We start from the raw sequence: 24,889 nt of genomic DNA on the forward strand, positions 1-24,889 counted from the left end.
CAGGGGCTTGTGTTACGTTTGTGCTGTGACTTTCGGCTCCACGTTGCACCCTTTGGAAGTCAGGTGCCTGCCTGTTAACTGCAAACTGCCCCTGGGACCTGACACTCCAGCTGTCCCTTCCGCCTCCGACACCCTGCCCTGCCCTGCCTTCCCGGGCCGAGGGACTGGCCCCAGGCCGTGCGAACTCATCGCACTGGTGAGTCCGCTGCAGCGAAGCCCTGGGACCCGCTGAATCACCGGTGCCATGAGTCCGGACGGCCCGGGGCCTGTCCCTGCGCATTGTGGGTAAAGGAGAACGAGGGGCCCGCGCGGAACCCCCCCGCCAGCAGCCGGGCCGGGCCGGGCCGAGCCGAGCCGGGCCGCGCAGGGAGCAGGCAGCGCGCGCAGCCGTCGGTTGCTAGGGCCGCGGTGTGCGCGCGGCGCGCGTTGCTAGGGGCGGCCCGGCCGCGGAGCTCTCGCGAGGCTTCCCCGGCGGCTGGTTGCCTGGAGACGCGGTGACTCGGAGCCCGAGCGGCAGGCCGGAGCCATGGTGAGGGGCGGGTCCGCGGCCGGGGGCGCTGGGGGGGAGGGGCCTTGCGGGGCAGGGGGGAGCCCCTGGGCTCGAGGGGTGCCTGGGGGAGCCGCGGGGCGGGGCCGGCCCTGGGGCGCAGGGGCTCCGGGTTGCCCCACGGCTCAGTGCCCGGGGCTCTGGTCGCCGGCCCCAGGCGGGGCTGTGCTGGGTCGCTCGGACCGCGGCTGCACCGGCCGTGCGTGCCCCGGACTCTTCGCCGGGCCCCGGCTGCTGCACACCCGCTCCTCCTCCTGCGGGCAGCTGTGCGGCGTGGCGGGCGGGGGCAAGGCCCACACGCGGGGGCGGGGGCAGAGGACAGGACCCAGCGGACCCAGCGCCGGGGCGGGGGAGGGAGGGAGCCAGGCATCCCAGCCCCCCGCCCCAGAAGCAGGCGCACCCCTGCAGCCGGCGTTGCATTGCTCCCACGTGCAGATTCTTGCAGCTTCGCTGCCTCCATAAAGCTGCACAGCAGAGGGTGCCTGTGGGGACCTGGATGACCCCAGCCCGCCTGGCCTCATTGCTCAGGATGATATCCGCACCCAGGAAGTCCCCTGCCACGCTCAGCAGCGACCCCGGGTCTGAGCTGTGCACCCCGTCACGTAGATTGTTTTCTTTTCTAAGGCACCCAAAAAGAAAGGTGGCAAGAAAGCCAAGGGGGGCGGCAAGGCTGCGACGGCGGTGGTGGATGCCGTCCCCCCGGAGGACATGGGCAAGGATCAGGTGAGACTCACCGCATCTCTCCTAGGGTTCTGTGCCCTAGGGCTTCACATGGCCACCGAGCGCCTGGGAAGGGGGGACTCCCGTTACTGGTGCCAGTAAGTGCACAAGGGTCGGTTCAGCCCATGGCGATGGCAGATAGTGAACGTTAATAGAAAAGACAGGGCAGGTTTTCACACCAACAGCTGCGCCATCCCCAGGCCCCCACATGCCTGAACTGCTTGCATGGGTGTCACAAGAGCGGACCTGGTATGGGCTTTGGGGTGTCGTTGGGTTCCCAAAGGGTTTAGCCATCTCATCGCCCCCTCTGCAGAGCTTCCATAACCTCCCTGTGTCCCTCATCTAGCCTGCACTCTGTCACCCATGACCAGGGTTCCATGCCCTCCCCTGTTGCATTGTCCAGTTGTCCTAACAGTATAAAAGGTTTTTCTATGACACAAGTCTAACATTTTCCTGTTAGTCTGAGCACTATTTCTTGTTCTGTCCTTGTTCCCTATTGAAAATAACCCCCTCTGCTCACTCTGATACAGGTGTATAACTCCTTCAGAAATGGATTTGGTGTAGGGCATTCATACACCCAGTGCTGTAAATACACCTTCCTCTTCTCTCCTGGCCCAAGCAAACTCATCCCCAGAGTGGTGTTGCATTCAGATTCAGTTCTGTGATTGGTCAGTGCATGGTCTGATGGTCTGCAGTCATGTTATCTGCTGTGCTGACATCACATCTCAAGCAACGCCGATGCTTGGATGAGAGAATGGACTCGGTGCTGCAGGAAGGGGTGTCAGTGATGCAGGAGGTAGCCCCTTCCCTATTATGATTATGTAGGGGGGTAGTGTCCAGAGGCCCTGTTTTGCTGGCTGCTATACAATCACATGTGAAGACATGATCCCTAAACCAATGTTCCTGCAATCTAAAAAACTACTGCCACACTCCCACTGCCCAGGGGTGGTTGTAGGGATTGCTGTAGATACTTTGGAAAGAGCCCCCAAGGTGTGAAAGGTGCTAGAGAGACACAAGTCGGCATTTTTGTGGGAAGGGTACTCCTCCCCTCCCCCACCCCGGTGCCTTCACCAGCTCCGCTTGTTGGCTCTGCAGCTGGAGGAGCACATTGTGCGTCTCCGGGAGGAGCTGGACCGCGAACGGGAGGAGCGCAACTACTTCCAGCTGGAGCGTGACAAGATCCACACCTTCTGGGAGATCACCCGTCGGCAGCTGGATGAGAAGAAGGCAGAGTTGCGCAACAAGGACCGGGAAATGGAGGAGGCTGAGGAGCGGCATCAAGTGGAGATTAAGGTGAGAGATTAAGGGAAGAGAGTTACTGCACTCCAGCTCTCCATACTGGAGCCACAGCTCCATGCTTGGCTGTACCCATGGTTAGCCGCACACGTGCGTTCTTTGAGTGAGCCCTGAGCAGCGCAGGAGAAAAGGAGGGGGCAGAGGGAGTTGGGCGGGACACCAGCAAGGTGTGTCTCAGGCAGTATCTCAAGTTCAAATGTGTTCTTGCCAGCATGGGCTACTGCCCCTATTCCCAGACCACTGCAGAGGGCTGAGTCCCCGGGGCTGGGCTCTCCCTACTCCCATCTCTGGCTGGGGGCTTTACACCACTGGGCCTCTGGTTTCCTTCCTTTCAGGTTTACAAACAGAAAGTGAAGCATCTGCTGTATGAGCACCAGAACAACATCACAGAACTGAAGGCAGAGGGCACTGTGTCCATGAAGCTGGCCCAGAAGGAGCACCGGACCCAGGAGACGGAGCTGCGCAAGGATATGCGCACCTTGAAAGTGGAGCTAAAGGAGCAGGAGCTGGCCAACGAGGTGGTGGTGAAAAACCTGCGCATGGTACGTTGCTCTCAGACGTAATAGTGGAGCTGGGGACATCTTTCCTGCAGGGCTTGTCCCGCCTCCTCACCTCAGCCTGCGAAGAAGAGGGCAGCAGAGATGACAGCTAGTCCGAGGTCTGGGGGGACTGGCAGGTAGCGGAGATGGGAGAGCCTGAGGTTAGTTTGTCAGAGAAGGAGGCAAGAGGGGGCACTTGACTGAGACATCCAGGCTCTGAAGGGCTTGACTGATCCCCTTGACTAAGGGGTCACGTGACATCTGGGGGGTATGTTTAGAGTCACCGAAGGAAGTCTGTCCTCCTGGGGCTGGTAGTCAGCCAGTGGGTTCAGTGCTTTGGGTGTGAGAATCCAGCACGGGGGCTGGAGAACCTGATGACCACTAAGTGCATGGGTCACTGTGCAAACTGCAGTAGGATGGGTAATCAAACCATGTGCTCCAGGGCATCAGCTGATGCCCTTGGGGTCAGGAAGGATTTTTGGCATGGTCAGGTGCATTGTGGGAATTCGTGTCCTCCTCTGAAGTTGGTCATTTCCTAGGTCAGGAGGATATTGGGTAGGATGGAGCCAGGGTCTGATCTGATCTGATCTGGCAGATCCATTACTGTTCCCAGAGCTATGCTGGGTGCTGGGGCAGTGACATGGAGGTTACTGGAGGCAGTGCCAAGCGGGTGTGCGCTACACAAGGAACCCCAGAGCGTGGTGGAGAGAGTGCTCAAATTGGCCAGAGTCAGTGGGGAAAGAGAGTGCTACTGTCCATAAGGCAGGGGGAGCGCCCCTCAAGCGCCCCTGCAGGTTAGGTGCCGGCTCCCTGCGTGTCCCAGGTGTCTGAATGTAGCCCATACATGCAGGGGCACACTCAGCAGCCTTTGGCAGAGCAGACATTACTGACATAACATGTCAGCAGCCTCAAGCCTTTCTGTGACAGCTTTTCACATGCAGCCAGATGTGTAGATGGCCTTGACTCTGGGTCTGTGTGTAGGGGAGGATTTCTCTGGAGTGGGCTCTCCAGTTCTAACATGCAGCTTCTCCTTGTCAGAAACAAGAGGAGGAGATCACACGGCTGCGCAGCGACTTTGAGAGACAAGTGAAAGGTCAGTTCTTGTTTGGATTCCAGTGTGATACCCAGAGCAAGAGCTCTCTTAGCCTCTGCTGGACACCCTCCCTCCGAGCAAAGCAGGACCTCATGTTAGATGGGACTAGTTGGTGGCTGGCCAGTCTCCTCATGCTCCCCTCTCCTCGTGCTTGTTGGCTGGACGGCTGAGCGGCTTGCAGACTTGTTTGAATTCTCAGGAGCAGCAGAAGCATGGGGAGGCTTGTGTGTGCACACCGCATGAATCAGAGCAGCACCAGCAGTGGATGGTTTGCTGCCACTCAAGGGTGGGCTCCGGTCTCACTCTGCACTGCCCGTCTCCATGTGGCAGTACAGCCCAGTTCTGTTGGGGGGAAATGCTTACCACTGTGGTCTGGTGGGCACTTCCTAAGCTGTAGTACGTGCCCTTCGCAGGTGCACTTCAATTTGCAGGGGCTGATTACCTGCGCATTTCTAGTGCTCCCATGCCCATGGTGTCTGGGGACCGCAGTTAGCCAGGGCTTCTAGGAATTCCCTTGCATTATTCCGCTGTAACTGCTCCATACACTTATGGGAGCTGATATGGCATCGGTAATGGGCATCCTTTCCCATTCCCACAGTGTGAACTGACCAACCAGCTTGTAACAACTGCAAAGGTGTGCCCAGGCTCTGGGTCCCAGCCTCTCTGGCCTGCCCCGTGAGGTGGTCACTCAGCCACGTGTGCTGCTTCCCTGCAGAGATTGAGGCCAAATACGACAAGAAGATGCGTGTGCTGCGGGACGAGCTGGATCTGCGGAGGAAAACAGAGATCCATGAGATCGAGGAGAGGAAGAATGGCCAGATCAACACACTGATGAAGAACCATGAGAAGGCCTTCAGTGACATCAAGAACTACTACAACGACGTCACCCTCAACAACCTGGCACTCATCAACACTCTCAAGGTAACGCTAGCCTGTGCCCGGCCCTGGAGGGGCAACCCAGCTGGGCCAGAAGCCCAGTGCTGGAGAGGACTGACACTCCTGGGGGTGACAGTTCCTGCTGGTGTCTCTACACACATTTCAGTATTGGCTTCCCACTGAGTGTCTTCCACTCTAGGGGTTTTCCCAGCTGCTTCCTATGCTTTGTGAGCACCAGACTGCTAATCCTAGGGAGGGACGAGGACTCTGACACAGTTACACTAATGAAGACCATGCAGCTGCTTTACAAACATCACCGTTTTAAGCCATCTGCTGAGAAGCTGCCATGGCAGTGATGCAGTGCTTGGGAGTCAGGCAGGCCTGGGGTCTCCTGCTGCACTGCTCCACGCTGGCAGCTCCTCTCAGGGCCTCGGTACTTGTGTATCTGCCCCCGAGAACAGGAGCAGATGGAGGAGATGAAGAAGAAGGAGGATCACCTGGAGAAGGAGATGGCGGAAGTGCTGCTCCAGAACAAGAAGCTGACAGAGCCCCTGCAGCGGGCCCGGGAAGAGGTGGCCGAGTTGCAGAAGAAGCTAGCTCACTACGAGAAGGACAAGGAGGCGCTGGCTGTGAGTCGCCTGCTCGGTTCCCATCCAGTTTAGGCCCCGTGTCCTGTAGTGTCTCTCCCTTTCCTTCTCAGAGCACTCCTTGAGCTGTGTCCCGGTACAGATTGGGCTTGGATAGTGACCTTTGCTGGTCATCTGGGAACTCCACTGGCAGGCTCCAAAGGTAATCCTTTTCAGTCCTGCTTAGTTTACGCTGGTGTCACAGCATAGCATCATGTGGGAGAAGGATCTGGTGGGAATCCCCTAGCTTGCTCCAGTGGAGGAAGGGAAATAATGGGTTCCTGCACGTGTCTTGTTCAGAGAGGAAGGATTCCGGGTGCGGGATACCCGGCTCGGGGAGCAGTCTAGTATTCTCCTGTGCCTCCTTTCCCCTGCCCCAGGAGCCCAAAGCACACATCTAAACTCTTTCCTTTTCCTCCCCTCTGCAGAACACAAAGGCCCGTTTGAAAGTCACCCAGAAGGAGTTAAAAGACCTTCAGTGGGAACATGAAGTGCTGGAGCAGAGGTTCAGCAAGGTGAGAGCCATGGCCATGAAGCGCAAGCACCTGGGCACGGGGCAGCCAGATTTTGGGAGTTCCCTTCCCTCCACAGCCCTCTCTGAACAACTGGGATCCTGGGATAAGAGATGATGTCGCCATGGTGATGTTGTAGAGACTGCCCTGGCCTCAGTGCAGCCTGGGGTTGTCCTGGGTTCTGACACCCTCTGAGTTCTGAACAAGCTGCTGCCTGCCCCGAGCTCTCTCTGCTCTGCCATCTCCTGTGCTCAGCAGATAGGCCCCGCTTTGTACTTGACTAAACAATAACGCACGCTCTGCTGGTCCCGTCCTGGCTTGTGGCTGCTAGCTGCAGCGTTAGGCCAGGAGGAAGACAAGAGAGACTGTTCCTGAGAGTCTCTGCTGCGGTGAGGAAGTGCTGGATCCAGCACAGCACCAGATCACCATTGTGGAGCCCTGACTCCCTTCCCCACCACTAGCATCCTGGTCTCTCATCTAACGGCTGGCTTTAGTATGCTGCCTGCTCTGCCAGGGCAGAATCTGTTACTGGCATGCCAGCCTTCAGGGAGCATGTCTTGAAGCCTTCACCCCATCTCACCCGGCTGCGTGGGTTAAGGCAGCACGGAGCTCCTCTGCAGTTCACTGAGCATCCCCAGCAGTGTGAACATTGATAAGAGCCTCCTTAACAATCTGTCACTGAGGCGGCAGCATATTCAGAGCATTCGGGAATAGGCCTGATGGGGAATGTCTGAATTCGGACACATATTAACTCGCTAAGAGCCAAGGTCCTCTTAGTGGCCGCTGCTAACAGCTGTGTTCCTGCCCACTGCAAGGCGAGGGGAGATCCCTGTACGCCCTTGCAATGGGGTCACTCTCTGAGGGCTAGAATGGGGTCCTGGAGCCACACCGCCATAGATTTTTAAGGCCAGCAGGGACTATTATGATCATCTAAGCTGACCTAAAAAGCACAGCCCAGAAAACCCTATCCAGGATTTCTGCATCAAGCCCGTAACTTTGGTTTGAGCTAGAGTACATCTTTGAGGAAGACATCCGTCTTGATATAAAGATTTCCAGTGGTGGAGAACCCATCGTGTCCCGAGGTCAGTTGATCCAATGGTTAGTTCCCCTCCCTGTGAAAAGAGGAAGAAACAACGGCTACCAGAGGATGGGTTCAATCCATCGGCCTCTGGACCCAGCACACTCCCACCACTCTGCAAGGAGTCAGGATTCCTGGGTTCTCTTCCCATCTCTGCTGCTGATTCACTGGGTGACCTGGGGCACGTCTCCTTGCCAGCCCATCTTGAGGGGGGATAATAATACCTGCCTCTCAGAGATGACCTGACCATTGGCTAATGTTTGCAGAGCACTTGGGCCCCGTTGGATAAGCACAGAGCGTTGCTGCTGATGTGGAAGCTACATCAGGAGCTGGGAGTCCAGAGGAATGGAAGTGGGAAAGCCCTCTTAATACAAGGAATCTGTCTGGGGCAGGAGCCGTTTGGGAGGGGGTGGGGAGGAGTTGTGACATGCCTGCCACTGGCAGGTATCCCATGCTTATTAAAGTCAGGCCCATGTGGTGCCTGTGTTTGAAGAACACACGTGCAGTGATGCTGGCTAAGGGAGAAATGCTACAGACTCCTCCTTCCTCTTGCGTCAGGAGAAGGGATGTCCCCATTGGGAGTCAGGTGTGTAACTTCCACTGAAGTTTCCAGTATTGGCTGCCGTCGGGGACATGCTACCCAGCCTGGTGGCCCTTTGGTCTGTCCCGTTGTGGCTGTTCCCGCACTGCAGTGCAGAGCAGGTGGTTCGGAAGGCATGGCATGGAGCTAATTGGGTGTGTGTTGATCTCTTCTGAGCAGGTGCAGGCAGAACGAGATGAGCTCTATCAGAAGTTCACCAAAGCTATTAATGAGGTGCAGCAGAAGACTGGCTTCAAGAACTTGCTCCTGGAGCGCAAGTTGAAGGCCCTCTCCAACATGCTGGAGAAGAAGGAGGTGCAGCTCAACGAGGTCCTCTCAGCCTCCAACCTCGACCCCAGCGCCCTCACCATGGTCACGCGCAAACTGGAGGTACCGTGCCCTGCGTCAGGGTCTTGGGGGGGAGATGGGAGCAGGAGGGTCACCTCTTGCTGGGCTTGTCCCCTCCCCACTGCAGGGGTTCGGGGTGATAGGTCTGCACAGGAGGCCGGGGCTGCTCTGTGACTAAACATGGGATAAATCCCTGGCCTTTTAACCTCAGGCACCAAGGAGTTGAGATCCGTCTCTGTGGCTGGAGAGGGATCATGCTGGAGGCGTTCATGGTGCAGGCAGGCTTGGAGAAGGCAGCGGAGAACGGTCCCTCCCTCTGTGACCAGGAGGGAGCCTCCCCTTTTAACTTGGTAGATCTGTAAGAGCTTCTGGGCTGTTAGAGCAGACCAAGGCTTGTGGTGAAGGAGGAGAGGCCCCGGGGACTGGGAGGACAGGAGGATTCACCCCTCATCTTGGGAGAATTTCACCTCTAAGATGTGGCCCTGGCACACTTAGGGAAAAGTCCCGACCACGGTCCACTGTCTTGCCCCAATCCCTAGGATGCCGCTCTGGTAAAGGGGAGGGTTTTCAGCTGCCTCCTCAGTCACTCCCAGGAAGGTCTTTGTGTGTGTAACCCCCTGGGCGCGGGTCAGGCTCAGGGGCAGTAGGTTTAGCGCTGAGTGTCGCTCCCTCAGCGGTGGATAGGCTGTGTCGAGTCAGGAGAATGGTCAGAGCTGTTGGTTCCTGTGTGTGGCAGGCACCACAGGCCAGGCACTGGGCTTGTTTGTCTTCTGTGACTGTGGTGCTCGTGAAAGTGGGGGGTGGAAGCAGTACTGAGCAGCAGGCCTCACCCCGGCTTCCCCTGGCCAGCTGTGCCAGGGCACCCCCCTCCTGGCTGACACCGCTCCCTGCTGCACCAGGCCTTGGACTGGAGGCAGACTCCACCATGGGCATGCCAACCCTTGGAGCTGGCAGGTGTGATGCCTAGCTCCCAGTGTGTAGTCACTGCGCCTCTGGAGCGACACTGCTTTTAGCAGGCTAGCTGGATCAGCGCTGGCACGGCCATGGGCAGTGACCCCTTCCAGCGCTAGTGCAGACAGGCCCGGTTCGGAGGTGCTCTGTGGCCATGGGGCCTCATGGGGACATACAGACCAATGGGATCTGAGATGAATCTCACCAGTCTCTCTCCCCGCACCACCTGCTTTCCCGCCTGGCTCTGTGGCTTACGGCTGGCTCTGGGAGGTCTGGCACCCTAAAAATACCTTGCAGAGAGCTCCTGGGGCAAGTGGAGAAAGGGCTTAGTGATTCTGCATTCCAGGAGCAAGCGGCAGCAGTAACTGAGAAGCTGCACTTGCTGTCTGCCTCTGTCTGAGCCCAGCTCAAATGGGATCAGGTCTCGGGAGACCTAGGTTCCTAGCTCAGCCACGGGCTCCCTGTGTGACCTTGGGCCAGTCACTTCTTCCATCTCCTGCGTCAGCTTCCAGCACTAAAATGGAGATAAAATTTCCCTCCCTCCCTGGAGTGTTAGGAGAGTAAATCCATTAACAATTGCTCAGACACAGGCTGGAATGAGTTCCACGGCCTCCCGTGGGGGAGCAGGGGCAGCAGGTCACAAAACACATTCTTCAGACATTACCAAGGCGACATCTCTCCAGCAGCTGCTGGAGTCTCCAAATTCCTTTGCTCAGCTGCCTTTCAGGCCGCATTTACGCTGGGAAGCTGCCAGGTCTGTAATTCTGCACTGGTGCTGTGTAGCCCGGGTACTGCGTTTGGGCAGGGTTAGGTGATGTAGTGGCAAATGCAGCCCTGGCCTTCCCCTCTTGCTGCTGTTAGCAGAGCGGCCCCATTGGTACATCTCAGGACAGTTTAACTAGTGTACACCAGCTCTCAGCGACGCCCAGCTGCACCCACGTCCAGAAGCCCCTTCTTGGGTTCTTGGAGTGGAAAGGCCAGGCAGCATGCGCCTCGTCTCATCACAGCTGCATACGTTGCCTGCCCCAGTTGTTCCTTTTATAATATTGCCTTCGCCTGGGGGTTCCCTGCCTTCCTGAGGCCAGTCCCGGAGCAGGACCCTCTACCCTGGACGCTGCCCTAGTCGTCGTGTCTGGCAAGCAGGGACAGGAGAGCTGAGCTGGCCGCATTCAGGGGAAAGCAGCCTTTTTCAATGAGAGGCTGTTGGAGCGGAGGTTCCAGGCGTTCATTTGCTGCCCTCTGCAGAGCACAGGCTGCTGGCAAGTCAGGAACCTCATGCTTAATAGACACATTTGTAGCCCCCCTCATCCCACAGCTTCTGCAGCAAACCAGCCGCTCCCCAATGAAGGGAGAACACGTTCCTGAAACCCAGAATGTCAGGCAAGGTGTAGCAGCTTGACAAGGGGGCTCAGCCAGCCCCCACAGAGAGGGAGGCCTACTCAGCCACCAGGGCCCTGCTTTCCCCAGCTGCAGAGCGAACCTGGGGCATGCGCTCAGCTGGCTGTCAGCGGGCACTGCTCACCCAGCAGGGCTGGCTTCGGACCCTGCCGTCATTCTGAGGCAGGAGGGTGGGATCAGGGATACGCTGCTTGTCATGGGAAGGTTTCCCTGGGGACTGAGGCTCCATGCCAGAGTGTGCTCTGAGGATTCCCTCTGTCTTATCTCTGCCTTGGGGCTGGGAGGAGACCAGGCTGGGGTGGGGTGAGGTGAGGTGGCTCTGAGCCCCGTGGAGGAGCACCGGCTCTGCAGCAGCGGTTACCTAAGGGAGCACAGGGGCCATGTCTAACCCACCAGAGGCAACATAAGCTGGCAGGCAGCATGAAGGCATCTCAGTCTCTGGGCCAGTTACACTGAGCAGGGTCCTGGGGTTACATTCCAGCCCCCTCCCCCCCAAACCAGCCCCAGCCGGCAGGCACCACATCCTCTGGCAGCACCACGACAACCTTGCCAGCCAATCTCTGCTGCTTTCCCTTGGCACGGTGCTGAGCTGGGCTCTGACCCAAGCAGTAACAAGGCTGTGATCTCCCTTCCCAGGACGTGCTGGATTCCAAGAACAACACCATCAAGGATCTGCAGTATGAGCTGGCCCGAGTCTGCAAGGTGAGGAGACAGGGACTGGGGGTGCCCACCACCTTTACCCTGCCTCTGTCCCACCCCCCGGAACCAGGCCGGCTCACCAGTGGGCTGGAGGACAAGCTCCGGGGCCTGCTGGGAGGAGCAGAGCACTGCCCTTACGTGGCTGTGTTAGACATCATCTCCTGTGTGAGAGGAGGGAGTGGAGGAGCTTTTCCTGCTCCCTGCACATGTGCACAGACTCCCCGTCTTTGCCCAGCGCCTCCCTCGTTTCCGGATTTTAATCCTCTTGATTATGTTGTAAAGCTAGAAAGAGCTGGCCAGGCAGCTCAGCCCTCTGGCACGTTGGCATCTCCTGGTGTGTGTGTGTGGCTCTCGCTGCTTGGCAGCTAACCCGCCGGCTGGGCAGGAGTTAGACACACAGTGCTGCTTCAGTCTTGGGGGGTTATCCAGGAACCCCAGCACCCAGACTGGCTCGGGGGCCAAGTTCTGGTTTTGCTAGTTATGAAAGCCCCCGCACCTGGGGGGGAAACAGGAGTGGGCGCTCTGTGCACGGCCCTGGGACTCACCCCCTGCTTCCCTTTCAGGCACACAACGACTTGCTGCGCACCTATGAGGCCAAGCTCACGGCCTTCGGGATCCCACTGGACGACCTCGGCTTCAAACCGCTGGAGACCACGATGCTGGGACAGACGCTGGGACAGGGCCCGGCGGGACTCGTTGCTACCCCCACCTAGCGCTGCTGGCGTCTGCTTGTCCATCACCTCTCGGGCCACACCCTCCCAGTGCTCCTGGCCCAGCACGCTAGGGCGGGGACAGTGCTGCGTCTTTGCCGTCATTAAACAGACCCAGGAAGGTTTTTAAGCAGGTTCCAAAGGAACCATTTTTTCACTTCCACTGATGTGGAAGGAGCCCACTCAGCAGCCCCGTGTTCCCAAGGAGAGGAGTGTCGCACTCCGGAGCCACGCCCGTGGCATCCACACCAGCCCGTTCTCAGCCAGTACTGCACCCATAGGCAGGGGCTGGAGCCCAGAGGCTTGGCTGGGTCTCCTCCATAGGACGACTGCGCTCTGCCTCGAACCGGCCCGAGCGGCAGAGCCAGGCTACCCTGCCAGGAGCAGAGCTTTCAGTCTCCTGGGGCTGCTTTCCCGCTCGGATCCCTGTAGCTCACTACAGAGCAGCTGAGTGCGTCAGGCTAAGGACAGACCGAACCTTTAATGGCGCAGATCACACTGAGCCGGACAGCAGACCTCCCTCACGTCACCTACTCCAGCCCATCTGGAGCTCTGGCCTGGCCTCCCGGCTGTGTCTGCAGAAGGGGGCTAGTTCCTGCGCCATGGCGACCTGCTCTAGTTCCCCCGGTAGGTGGTGTAGGAGAACGGGCTGATCAGCAGAGGGACGTGCAGCTTCTGGGTTTCCTCTGTGACCATGAAGACAACCTGGCAGAGACAAGGGAGAAGCAGGTCACGTGACAACGTGTGTGCTGGCTGGAGGGAGCCTCCGCCCCACAGCGGTCTGATCTGTCTGCAGATGGTCCCGGGACATAGGAGCAGAGCCGGGCTGGGAGGAAAGGCAATCCTTTCCTAGTGGCAAGGAGAGGCTCCCACGTGTTTTCTGGGGACAGAGCTGCAGAATAACCGCATCTGGGCCCTATTCACTCTGCCATGGCAAAGGCGATGGGGGAGGAGAGGGCCATGGGACCACATGCTGCTCCCTTACTGCGGGCAGGGTGGAGCTGCTGCACTGCTATGCCACCAGGCAGAGTTTACACGGGTGAATCAAAGAATTTGACCCTTGGGCTCCAGTGCATTTGTAGCATCCTTGGCCAGTGGCCCTGGCTTGGTGGAGGGTTCTGGGGTGGCAGTCATAGAGCACCCGCTGTCCAAGCTCCCTCCCAGGTCTGCATGTGCTGGCGATGGCCAGCGGCACCCGGGGCTGATTCTCCTCTCGCTCCTGCTTTAACCCGGGTGGGAGAGGAATGGGCCCCAGACACACTCCTGTGTAGCAGATTTACCTCCACGTAGGGGTAGAAGCTAGCGTAGCCCTGCTGCTGCCAGTAAGCCCCTGTGTCGAAGTGCAGCTTGTATGTCCCAGCCTTCACCTGCGCGGGAGCCAGGAAGGGCAGGTAGCGCCCAACCACGTTGGTAGAGCTGAAATCAAAACAAAACTGCAGCTGTCCACCATTCCCTCCTTCGCACCTTGGAGCTCCCCTGCTGGGAGCCAGCCTCAGGGTGCAGGCTGAGCCGGGCCCAGCTGCCGGGATGACGTGCTCCCCCCATGAGCAGAGCAGGAAGCAGAAGGCAGAGCATCTATCATGCTAGCTGAACCCAGAGCAAGGCTGGAGGGGCGTGACAGCGGGGGGCATGCTCTGGGGATGGAGGAGGCAGATGGTTTGTGGCCAGCACCTCCTCATGCAATGTGCACATCACTGCCACGGGAGCGGAGGGAGAGTGAACCGAATCGGTCACGTCGGAGTGTAGGATCTGTGTCCTCTCCAGTCTGGCCTGCACCCCCGGAAGGCTCAGCCAGCGCGAAGGGCAGCGCCCACCGGAGTGCGTCCCCATGATGCCAGGTTAGTGGGGAATGGGGGCTCAGCTGAGGAATGAGGCAGCTGCCAGGCCAGGAACCAGAAGGGAGTAACCCTCCCAGCCCGCAAGCAGAGGGGAAGAGCCCCCCCAGAACCAAGGAAGGGAGCAGTGCGTCGTGTAATGAAGCAGGGGAGATGGCTGTCTGATGGCGAGGTCTGTGCCAGTGCCAGTTACCCTGCAGGGCCACGGGGGCGAACCAGGCCTGCCTGCCTTGACTCTGGCCACCGTTGTCCTCTTCGCATTGCGCAGCCTGGCTGCCCTCAGCCCCCGGGCACTGGCTGGGGGCAGGTTTCTGGCTCTGGGGAAATGGGAGGAACTTGTGCCTGATGCTGGTCCCAGCCTGCTCTGCTTCCTGAGCCAGGCCGGCTGTGAGATCCGCCCCAGGGCAGTGGAGTGGGGTCTTGGGGCGGGGGAGGTTCAGAAGGGCTCAGGCAACCGTTCTGCTGTGGGCTGGGATCAGGTGTGGGGAGGGGGAGGTCTGAGACAGTGAAAACACCTTCCGGTCCTTCCTCCTGGCTTCAGCCCACCCCCACCAGGCCTCTGCTCTGAGGGGGGTTGTGGGGTGGCCTTCCCCTTCCAGGAGCAGCCCATCTGCCTCGCCGCACCTACCTCTTCACCAGCTCCATCCACTGCCCCGTGGGGCCTTCCAGCCGGGACAGGTGCACCACCAGACCTGTGGCGGGCTGGCCCGTCAGCGTGTTCAACACGTGGGTGGTGAGGGGGCTGCTCGGGGCTTCGGTCGCGCCTGTGCCCTGGGACACAGATCAACGAGCCAGGGTCACGCCAGGCCCCTGCAGCACGGCAGACGTGACCCTGCCCCCCGGGGCTGCCCCCAACGCAGGGCCGAGCACTGGTACCTACAGCGAGGGAACGGCATGTCTCTCGGCACTCCCCGGTAACCGGGAACGGGCTGAGGGCGAAGCAGAGCGCTGGGTACTTAGGACTGCTGTACATTTCAACTTCAGGTCGCCGCAGCTGCAGTGCGCGGGGCTGGGAACAACCCCCCCCCCCCCCCCCGAGCGCCAATCTTCTGCCAGCCTGACCCCCGTACGCTGGAACAACGTCAACCCACCGACCAGCGAGCAGGGAGCCGGGCCCGCCCTTGGCTGCAGAGGGAAAGGGCGTCTCCAGAGCCACCAGCGGCCAGGCTCGACCCAACGGCCAGACAAGACCCCGCACCAGCCCGTGTCCCATCAGACCCTGTCAGAGCAGGGGGCAGCCAGGGCCAGAGCCCTTCCTCTGCGTGGAGTGAAGGTGACAAGCCGGGGTAGGGCACCAAGGAAAGGAGCATCCCCCCATAAGGCCAGAGAGATGATCCAGCCTGACTCGGCATGGTCCAGCCTTCCCCCTGCTCGGCCATGGTGGGGGCAGGCTCCCGTGTCTGGAAAAGGCCTGGAAGCGCAGGGACAGGGCAGCAGTGAGATCCGCCCCCCGTCAAATTTAGGAGGGGAGCCCGTGGCGTGGCCCAGGCAGGGCTGTGGTCCAGGGGGATGCCTCCATCCCCAGGGAGCCCGGGCAGCAGTGCCCCAGTGGTGCGGGGTCAGGACCCCGGCCTGGGAACCTGCCCCTGCTGTGGGACTGCGACCAGCTGGCAGGGGCCAGGCCCCCAGCTGAGCCTGCAGCCTGTGTGGGGGGGTTGCTGCTGGGGCATCCCCTCTTGCAGCCATGAGTCCCAAGGGGGCAGCTCTGCCAGCTGGGACCGGCTAAGCAGGAGTCAGAGCTGCCCGGGCTATGGGGCACCGCCCGCTGCTCAGGCCACGCTCACGTGCTGTGCCCAGCGGTGCCCTTTGCAGGCAGCGGAGCACAGAACAAGTGACCTTGCACTTGCCGGGCCAACCTTGGCTTGTGACACCCCCCTGGGGCTGCCTGGGGCCAGCGGCGGGTTTGGGCTTAACTCCCCCGGCGGCCGGGCACTTTCCCTGCCGGGGCAGCGGTGGGGCCGGTTCTGTCTGTGACTCAGTGACAGGGTGTCAGTCAAGCCTGCCCCTGCCCTGACCCAGCCTGACTGGTGGACCGCCCCCCCTCTGCCTGACAGCCAATGGGCTGCAAGGATTTCTTTTTTAAAGTGAGCGGAGGCACATGATTGGCCACCCTACTGGTTTGGGAAGGTGGGTGCATTTCACTGATTGGTTCTTCAGGGCTATTTAAAGAGCAGCGCCTGTCTCCTAGATCCGGATTCCCACCCCACCCGCGGGTCACCCTGAGCAAAGAGCAGGGCTGCCCCTTCCGGGGAGATCAGCCCGGGTGGGGGGAGAATAGAGGCTCTCAGCGCTCCTGGGTGGCTGGGTGCTTGTTTTCAGAGCTGAGAGCACCCGGCGGGGGGTGGCACAGGCTTTCCTGCCCCAGCTCTGCTTCCCCGCCGGCAGCTCCCAGGCAGCCCTGCGGCAGGCAGGCTAACAGGATACAGGCCTGGCTTTGAGGGCACCAGCGGAAGCCCAGGGGCAGCTGGTTCTGCTCGGTGCGTTAATAGAAGCCCAGCCCCACCCTCAGGGGGCCATCGCCCCCTCCCCGCAGTCGCTGGGCCACCTCACCTGCACCTGGATGACCGCAGTGGCGGTGACTGCGAACCCTTCTCCCTGCAGATCTGCAGCCTGAACTAGCAGGCTGTACTGGGGGGCGGTCTGGGAAAGAGAGACAGAGTCACAGCGGGCTGGGAGCAGGGCCTTTCCCTGTGTCGCTGGGAGCAGGGCCTTGCTTTCCGCTAACTTGTTCGTCGCCCCGTGAGAGCTGCCAGCACATCACAGCCACAAGTGCGCTGCCGTTGGAAAGGGTGGGTGGGGGAACAAAGCGGGGGCTGCACCTGCCGTCGCTGGAGGAGCCAGGGCCGTGGCCGTGAGGCTGAGCCGTCTGGACGTGGTGCGCGGGCGAGGGAGAGCAGGGGATTCGGACGGGGAAGAGGATTTCAGGATGTGCTCCCATGCTCTCTGCTGGGCGCCTTTGCAACCGTCTTGGACGCGATCCGGCCGGCGTTCCTGGAGACTCCCGCCTTGGCACAGCGGCACACTCAGGCTGAGGGGCTCCGGCATGACCAGTCATTTCCCATGTGGCCTTGGGCAGCTCCCTGCCTGTGCCATGCCTCAGTTTCCCCTTCTGTAACAGGGATAATGGCACCTCCCAGCTGGGGCAGGCCGAGAAGACCTGTGATTGTTGGTGAAGCACTGTGGGGCTCCTTCCTGGGAGAATGCAGGCGAGATAGGGTGAGGGGCTGTTCTCAGTCTGCCAGCGTCCCCTCCAGCATGCCATGCAGTGATGGGAACAGGGAGGGGCCTGTCCATCTCTAGAAAGGCCACCTGTGTTATGTCCCCACGGAGCGTTCTGTGCCCAGTAGGGTTCCCACTGCAAAGCCTCCCTCCGGGCTCAGACCTGGCTAAACGCGTTTTTACAGAAGCGCACGGGGGGCTGAGATTTGATCCATTTCAAGTAGTCGAATGAACTGAAGACGACTGACCGAACGGGCCTCGTCCGGCGGGGTTAGTGTCTAGCGCTGCCGAGACGCCCGGTGAGCCCCCCTCACATCCCCGGCAAGCACAGTTCACTCAGTGCGAGGGCCGGCCGGGCAGGGCCGGGCTAATGTGACATGAGCGCCAAGGAGAACCGGAGGCAGCGGCAGTTTGCCAAAGACCTCCTGCAGCGTGACACAGATTGCGCTGGACACGCACAGCGTGTCTCGATGCCAAGATGACACGTCAGCGTCGACGGCCTTCCAGCCTCTGTGCAAACGTAACACGCGCACGTGCCCCGACCCCACGCTCCGGGCGCTCACCTCTCTGTCCAGCCCAGTTGCAATCACACTGATGACGCCATTCGCGGAGTTGATGGTGAACATCTGGCTGTGGGGTTCTTTGGGTGTCTGGTCCACGATGGAGTAAGCGATGACACCGTTGTAGGTGTTCACGCTGTCGTCTGCGTCTGTGGCTGTCACTTGCATCACGGATGTACCTGGCACAAGTCAAAGCAGCCCTATTGTCTAGTTCTAGCACAAAACGAGACGGGAGCAGAGTCTCCAGGACGCACGGCAGGGACAATCCCGCACTGGCCCGCGCAGGGCAATGGGGGCAGGGGACTAGACCAGCCGACGTGCATTTTCCATCCCTGACGTCTACAAATTCTGCCCTGCAGCCAGCAACTACAGAGAAGAAGATTGTGAACTCGCGGGCAGGGCAGGCTGGTGTATCCGCCCCGAGCCGTCAGTCTCACGCGGGCTATAGAAAGATAACGCCCAGGAGCGTCTCACAGGGGAACAGACGGCACAATTTGGAGCACGTTTACTGTTAACGAACGAACTCGGCTGTTCCCTTCCAGTTCTTACACCGCCCCCAGCACTGGTACCTGCACCTAGCGCCTGCTCCCTGCCGGCCCCGCATCCTTCCAGGCCGGTAACTGGGCACCTCCGAAGCTTCTGCAGAGAGGCGGGCGTCAACCCCGGGATGGCAACTCCACTGCAGGATCGGGAGGAAGCAACAGCTGGGCTGGGCTGGGAGGGGAGGGGAGCCTGCTCCAAGCCCAGCCACCCGCAATAGCAGCGCACTCTGGGCAAGGCCAGTCTGCTCAGTGGAGCCAGCAAAATGAACCCAACACCAAACCAGCCCTTGTCTCTCTCTTCTTGGAGGGAAGCCTCTAAAACCACATTTCCTGACCGGCGGGTGAGTCTCACCCGCCCCCGCTAGAGGGGGGCTCTGGTACCGTACCTGGCTTGGCTCCTTCTTCTACGAAGCCCGTGAAGACAGGCTGGGTGAACTCTGGCCGGTTATCGTTCTGGTCGCTCACTTTGATGATGATCTCCATGGGGTCCTCGACGGGGTTCCCGTTTGCAGACACAGCATGGGAAAAGAGCTGCAAAGCCAGCAGACTGTCTAAGGCACCATCAAACCACCCCTGCCGGAGCAGCCAGGAGCGCAACCCGAACCCAGCCACGGCTCTGACGGCAGAGACCACACTTGGCTCATGCGCGGCGCTCAGCCCGTCCCCGCAGCACAGGAGCCTGAGCCTGTCCGGCTTTGCTGGGGGACTTGCCTTCGATTGCCCCACTCCTGCTGCTGGCGCCCATCACGCACCGGGGCAGGCCACACGCAACACGCCCAGCACGGGCCAGCCCAGCCGGTCAGCCTGATCCGAGGGTCCGGACAGCACCGTCAAAGGGGCCGTCCAGCTCCCCGCAGCTCTGGGAGGATCATCCCTGCCTGTCACCTGGACAGCGGGTCCTGTTCCCAGGGGAGGGGCCGGTCTGGGCTCTCCCGACCCATGTGGATTTATGGTGTCTCCTCCCACAGACACGGAGCCGCCCGCCGGCCCTGCTCTGCCCGCCAGAGACCCACATGTACGCGAGGAAGCGCCCAGCCAAGCTGACCCCGCGGAGGGGAGACGCCTGCTGAGCGTGTCTCCAAGCAGCAGGGGCCCTGTGGGGCAGTGTGCCGGTGCTGGCCCGGCAGCGCGCTCGGCCCGGTTCTCACTGGGGTTGGGCCCCGCAGCTCCCACCGTGGCGCTCGGCACCTCGGGGAAGAGCCGGGCCCGGGGCCACGTGAGCAGGGCCGGGCAGCGAGCTGGAGGCTGCGCCCAGCTGGGGTCAGCACCTGCCGCTCTGGCTTCACTCTGCCGGGCAGCGGGGAAGGCACCGCCAGGGGGGAGCTGAGGGCAGCTGCCCGAGGACCGTGCCATGCAAGAAACGGAGTGAGACCCAGTTTACCACAGCCTCTGGCCCCTTCCCAGCCACCGGAAGGGCACAGCCACCTCCAAGTTCCAGGTGACCTCGGCGCCCTGAGAAAACACCCCCATCCCGGCACCCCGGGACTCACGGTGTAGCTGCTGATGTCCTCTCTGTCCAGCGGCTTCATCACGTTCAGCAGCCCTGACTCCCTCTCGACGGTGAAGACGCCCTCAGGAGGCATGTCTGCGCCCTGCCCCGTGATGCTGTAGTAAACCTTGATCTCTTTGTCCCTGTTGGATTTGATCTGGTGCCGGAGAACGAGGCGGGTCAGCCGGGGCGATTCCGAGCACCGGGCCCATCCCAGCCTGTGCTCCCCTTCCCCGGCTCCCCAGATCCCCTCCGGCCCCGAGAAGCTGCCCCTCCCTCGCGTTCAGGCTCCTGCCCAGCTCACCCCTCCTCCCACATTTACCCTTTCAGAGGCTCCGGCCGCAGGGGACAGGCCTGAAGGCGGGTTTGGTGCTAAACAAGCAGCAGCAGGCTCGGGACATTTGCTGTTGGTGAAGGTCGGAGGAGGGGCGGTCCGGGGACAGATGGAAACTCTCCCCCCACCCCCCAGCACCGTGCTGCGTGGGCATCCTGCAGCCGTGTGCTAGTGCACGAGAGCCAGGCAAGGGAACGGCTCGTCGGCCCGGCTGCATGAGCAGCAGAGAGCACGTGGGACGGGAGAACCAGGATGTTCGAGCCCAGGAACTATTCCAAAGAAATACCTCCCACCCCAAACCCAAGCTCCCCCCTCTGCCTTCTCCCTCCTACACCCCCCACGGGCTCTCCAAAGAAATCCCCCGTTTCCTCACCAACAGTGAGAGACCCACCACACCCCACCTGGCTGCTGGTGCTGGGACACCGGCCACTCCCCATACCTGAACCAGGGTCTTGGGGAAGGGCCCCCTCTCATTCTCAGGGCAGTTGATGGGAGGGATGACCCAGTCCCTCTTCTGCCTCCTCCGGCCAGGGCTGGGCTCTGGGAACAGCAGCACGTTTTCCTGAGCGCCAGTGGGGTAGTCCTGCCGGGAGAGAGACAAGATTCAGAGCAAGGTCCCTGCTTTAGAGAGACAAGGGGTCTGGAGGTTTTAACACGCAGTCCGACTCCAGATCCAGCCACACGAGATGTTGCACAGACTAATCCCGACTCTGCTTCTCCACCTTCCGCGAAGGGCTTGAGGAGCCACTAGCTGCAGGTTTTCACTAACTCACTCCGGGCTGTGCTGCTCCAGAATACACGGAGAGTCGCTTCTGGTCACAGCCGGGCAGGGCACTTGGTCGCCAGGCCCCAGAGCAGATGCAGAGAAGCATCTTGGCAGCTCCTTGCTAAAATCCAGGCTGGGAAGGTTTAAGATACAGTCTACCTAGGACCAGCAGGGTGGGGACATTCATTCATTCCCGTGCCCCTGCCTGGGGTGTTTTAATGTTGGTCCATGGAACAGACTTTACCTCCAGTCTCTGAGCTCAGGCCAGGCCACGAAGGTGCTGGGCTGCCTGACCTGGGCTGGGGGCGGAGGGGTGGAATTCTCCACTCCTTGTCCTCCAGCAGCAGAGAACAGGACGTTTGAGGAGGACGGGAAAACCAAAGCATCCAGCGCACACAGCCGCCCCCGGGACCAGGAGCCAGAGCACAGCCAGCCAGCCTTCGCCTGCATTCTCTCCCGGCAGGAAGACGCAGCACACCTTCCCCCAACAACGCACGCGCCACGTCTTCTCTGGCACGCTTCCGGGCTGGCAGAGTGAGTGAGAAGGCAGAGCTAGGACGCCTCTCCGCCGTGGGGCACCGGGCCGGTCCCAGCCTGTGCTCCCTCGGTTCCCCGAGGAACTGCTCACATCCAGGCTGCCCCACACTTGCCTCAGTCACCCCCAAGCCCCTCCCCTCTTAAAACCTTCTGCCCCTTTCTCACCATGTGCTGACATCCAGCCCCGCTCTGTCACCCATTGCTGCTGCTGGGTTCTCACCCCTTTGGCTGAGTTCTGGGCCCAAGGCCATGCTCTCTGGGCTATCACAGGCCACCATTGCGCAGTGTCTGAGCTCACAACAGACTGACAGATTTAATTTCTGCAGCTATAAGCTTTCGTGGGCTGTAACCCACTTTGTCAGATGCAAGAAATAGGAATCAAATGGCAGGTGTATATATATACAGCCAAGTTAAGGAACAACAATGGGGAAGTAGTTGAGGCCTATTCACAACCATTGATTAGAAGGTGAGAATGTGTGAACAGTGACAATTACTTCTTGTGATGAGAGACCCATTCCAAGTCCCTATTCAGACTCAGGCTGATTGTGTCAAGTTTGCAGATCAGTTCCAGGTCTGCTGTTTCTCTTTGAAGTCTGTTTTGTAAGTTTTTTTGTAGAAGTATAGCAACTTTCAAGTCAGTTACAGACTGTCCTGGCAGATGGAAGTGCTCTTCACTGCTTTATGGATGTTATTTTTTATGTCTGATTTGTGTCCATTTATTCTTTTGCGTAGGGACAGTCCGGTTTGGCCAGTGTACATGGCAGAGGGGCATTGCTGGCACATGATGGCATATATTACATTAGTAGATGTGCTGGTGAATGAGCCCCTCATGGTATGGCTGATGTGGTTAGGGTCTGTGATGGTGTCATTAGAGTCAATGTGTGGGCACAGCTGGCAACGGGGTTTGTTGCTGGGGTAGGTTCCTGGGTTAGTATTCTTGTATGGTGTACGGTTGCTGGATTATATGCAAATTATGTGTGGGGATGCAAATTAGGCGGTTGGCTTATTTGCATAAAATGCCATCCATGGAGCTGCACTCAACTTGACAGCTATACATCCCCCACTGCAGCCCCACAGCTCCCCATCCATCCACACCCCTCAGCCCTAGCCACTAATGCTGGGACACCAGCACCGCACTGTGCCAAAGGCCCCCCCATACCTGAACCAGGGCCTTGGGATAGGGCCCCCTCTCATTCTCTCTGCAGTTGATTGGAGGGATGGTCCAGTCTCTCTTCTGTCTGAGTTTTGATGTTTGGACTGATAGCCCGGCTGCCTGAGCACTGGAGGGGAAACCCTGCAGGGACAGGGACAGGGACAGGGACAGCTGTGAGGAAAGGAAACGAAATGAGGAGCCCTGAACATCTACAGGAGTGGGGTGAGTTCTGCCTCTTGCCTGGGAGAGGTGCTGCCTGGCTGCAGCAGCCCAGCTGGGGTGCCGGGAGCTGGGACTTTGCAGGTGGCTGGTGAGTTCCCGACTTGCCTCCTGCAGCGCAGGATCTCGCCGAAGGGCCCTGGGAGGCAGGGACAGCACCAGGTTTGTCAGAGCCGCCACCAGCAAGAGGTGGTGTCTGCACTTGGGGGCCGCCATAATGTGTTGCAAGAACCCCTGTGCTGGCCTGTGTCCTGCTGCCACGGGGCCAGTCTGGGTGGGTGGGAGGCGCTGGTTAGCGTCCCTAGGGCCGCGCTGCAGGGCTGGGGGCAGCAGGTGCCCTGTGGGCTCCCACCCAGCCTACGCTCCCTTGGCAGCGGCTCTCCCCTTCTCAGCCCCTGGAAACGGGCAGGAAAGCCCAGGAGCCACCTTCGACTGGCCAGGGGCCTACGGGAGAGGGGACCGCAGCGGGAGTGTCCTTTGGGCTGGGTCTCAGAGCCGTGTCCTGGAACCAGTCACCTGGCATAGCCCGGGCACCATGGTAGGGCGCACACCGAGACAGCACCCGACTCACCACTTAGGCATCCCGGGGACCAGGACAGGGACTCGAGGCCTCTTCCAAAGCAGCTAACCCCGGCCGCTAACGCGCCCTCCCCGTCCGGGACAGCGGAGCTCAGTAAGGGCCGGGCAGTTCTCCGAGAGCGCAGGCTGCTGTGGGCCCTGCCGGGCGGCCATGGGAAGAGGGACGGACCCCCCTGCCCTCAAGGCGCTATCCCTGGAGCCCGCGACCTGCCCCCGCCCCGCCACCGTCCGCTCCTCTTCCCCGTCCCACACCCCCCGGATCCCGCGCGCTCTGCTCGCCTTCCAAGCTGTCTGCCCCACAGCCCGTGTTCCCCACAGAGTCCAGACGCTGGCCCCTCTGCCGCCCACACGCCCCCTTCCCCGCCCTTGCCGTGTTGGACTCTCCCCCCCCCCAAGAGGGAGCCCCCTACCTGCATGAGGAGGAGGAGGAGGCTGAGAGTGAAGCAGCGCATGGCTCTGTCTGCTGGCCCCTGTGACAGCCTCCCTCTGGCTGGCGGGGCCGTGGGGCAGCTTCCCCAGCCCCATCCGCCCATTGACCTTCAGCAGGGGCAAAGTCTGCACGGAGAGTCAGCAAAGTTAGCGCTGCAGGCTCCAGCTGACTTCCGGGGCAGCCTCGTCCTGCACAGCCCAGGGGAGAGGTCCCCCGCCAGTACCTGCATTCCCCCCCCCCCCCCCCGACCACCACGCCCCGGGAGAACAGGAGCAGGAGCTGGGACAAGCAGCAGCAGATAATTATTATCTATCATGTTTATTGCAGTGGTGCCTAGGGCCCGTTGTGCAAGGTGCTGCATGGACACCCTGAAGAGTGGGCAAGCGACGCTGACCGGCCCTGGGGACGGGGGGGGGGAAGGGGTACAGCCCGCCGGCAGAGTGACCCATGCGATGGTGCACCTGTGGGGGGGGTGGCGCAACCTAGGAAGGGACGAGCTGAAAGGAAAGAGGCGGGTGTGGGGCAGACAGCCCGGGGCAGAGAGTCCCGTCACAGCTGCAGCGAGTTCTGCACGGTCCCTGCTCGGCCTGATTCTGCCCCCGGCTAGCGGCTCTGCCTGGCTCCTCTCTGCAGGTTTCCCGTAAGGCTGGGGGAAGGGCCCCCCCCCCTTGTTACTGGGCCTGTTTGCCAAGGTGCCGGGGGCCTGCAGTGCCCCGTTCATTTCACTACAGGCCCCGTCGCCCCTCGGGTCAGCAGCTCCCCGGGGGAAGGTGGCTGAGCCGGGGGGGCCATTTCTCAGCGCAGTGGGGCGCAGGCTGGCAGGGGCTGGCAGGCTGCTCGCTCAGGGTTGGAGGCCGCTGCGCCCGTGCTGTGTGAGGCGCCCGCAGGGCTGCTTTGCCCGTGGGCGCGATGCCCGGCACTGGAGAGGGGCCCTGGGAAACCTGCCATTGGAGAGCAGGACGCAGCCCCAGGGTTGGAGCCGCGGCTGTGCCCCCCGCCCCGGTGTTAGCAGAATGTGCGGCTGGTCCTGCTGCGGGGCGGGTCTGCGAGTGCGGGGCACACCAGCCCCCCAAGCCATGGGCAGCACGCTGGGCGTGTCAGGCACTCCAAGCTCCAGGGGGGCAGCCCTCGGCAAGGTCCCCAAACGCCGGGGTGCTGCTGGGACGGCCTGTGCCCCATTTGTAAACGATTCCTCGGGCTGCGGGTGGAGCAGGCCCCCCCCACTGGCTCTGGTTACGCAGGGACACGAGCAG

At 60.7% G+C, this 24,889-nt stretch overlaps 2 protein-coding genes across 4 annotated transcripts; one reads left to right on the forward strand and one right to left on the reverse strand.

Annotated features, from left to right (window-relative positions):
- Positions 1-513: 513 nt before the first annotated feature.
- On the forward strand, positions 514-12,103 carry GAS8 (growth arrest specific 8). 2 transcript variants are annotated; one of them, XM_067536718.1, is made up of 11 exons: positions 514-529; positions 1,172-1,270; positions 2,363-2,560; positions 2,899-3,105; positions 4,141-4,195; positions 4,911-5,116; positions 5,533-5,700; positions 6,126-6,212; positions 8,048-8,257; positions 11,201-11,266; positions 11,827-12,103. In XM_067536718.1, exons 1-11 carry the CDS (start codon positions 527-529, stop codon positions 11,974-11,976), a joined length of 1,449 nt encoding a protein of 482 aa, XP_067392819.1. In that variant the 5' UTR covers positions 514-526; the 3' UTR covers positions 11,977-12,103. The 2 variants fall into 2 exon arrangements, with proteins under 2 accessions (XP_067392819.1, XP_067392820.1); XM_067536719.1 differs by lacking the exon at positions 514-529 and adding an exon at positions 799-813.
- A 341-nt stretch (positions 12,104-12,444) lies between these two features.
- Positions 12,445-23,737, reverse strand: LOC137145797 (cadherin-1-like). 2 transcript variants are annotated; one of them, XM_067536721.1, is made up of 10 exons: positions 23,617-23,737; positions 22,415-22,549; positions 20,392-20,535; positions 19,620-19,775; positions 18,516-18,660; positions 17,591-17,766; positions 16,359-16,448; positions 14,437-14,579; positions 13,254-13,389; positions 12,445-12,678 (listed from the first exon to the last, which is right to left on the reverse strand). In XM_067536721.1, exons 1-10 carry the CDS (start codon positions 23,656-23,658, stop codon positions 12,589-12,591), a joined length of 1,257 nt encoding a protein of 418 aa, XP_067392822.1. In that variant the 5' UTR covers positions 23,659-23,737; the 3' UTR covers positions 12,445-12,588. The 2 variants fall into 2 exon arrangements, with proteins under 2 accessions (XP_067392822.1, XP_067392821.1); XM_067536720.1 differs by having other exon boundaries at positions 22,415-22,579; positions 23,617-23,731.
- Between the last annotated feature and the right edge of the window lie 1,152 nt (positions 23,738-24,889).

This window comes from Emydura macquarii, unplaced genomic scaffold (genome assembly GCF_026122565.2).
Source record: "Emydura macquarii macquarii isolate MOO-44397 ecotype Brisbane River unplaced genomic scaffold, CSIRO-AGI_Emac_v2 contig_3647, whole genome shotgun sequence".
NCBI classification, from domain to species: Eukaryota; Metazoa; Chordata; order Testudines; family Chelidae; genus Emydura; species Emydura macquarii.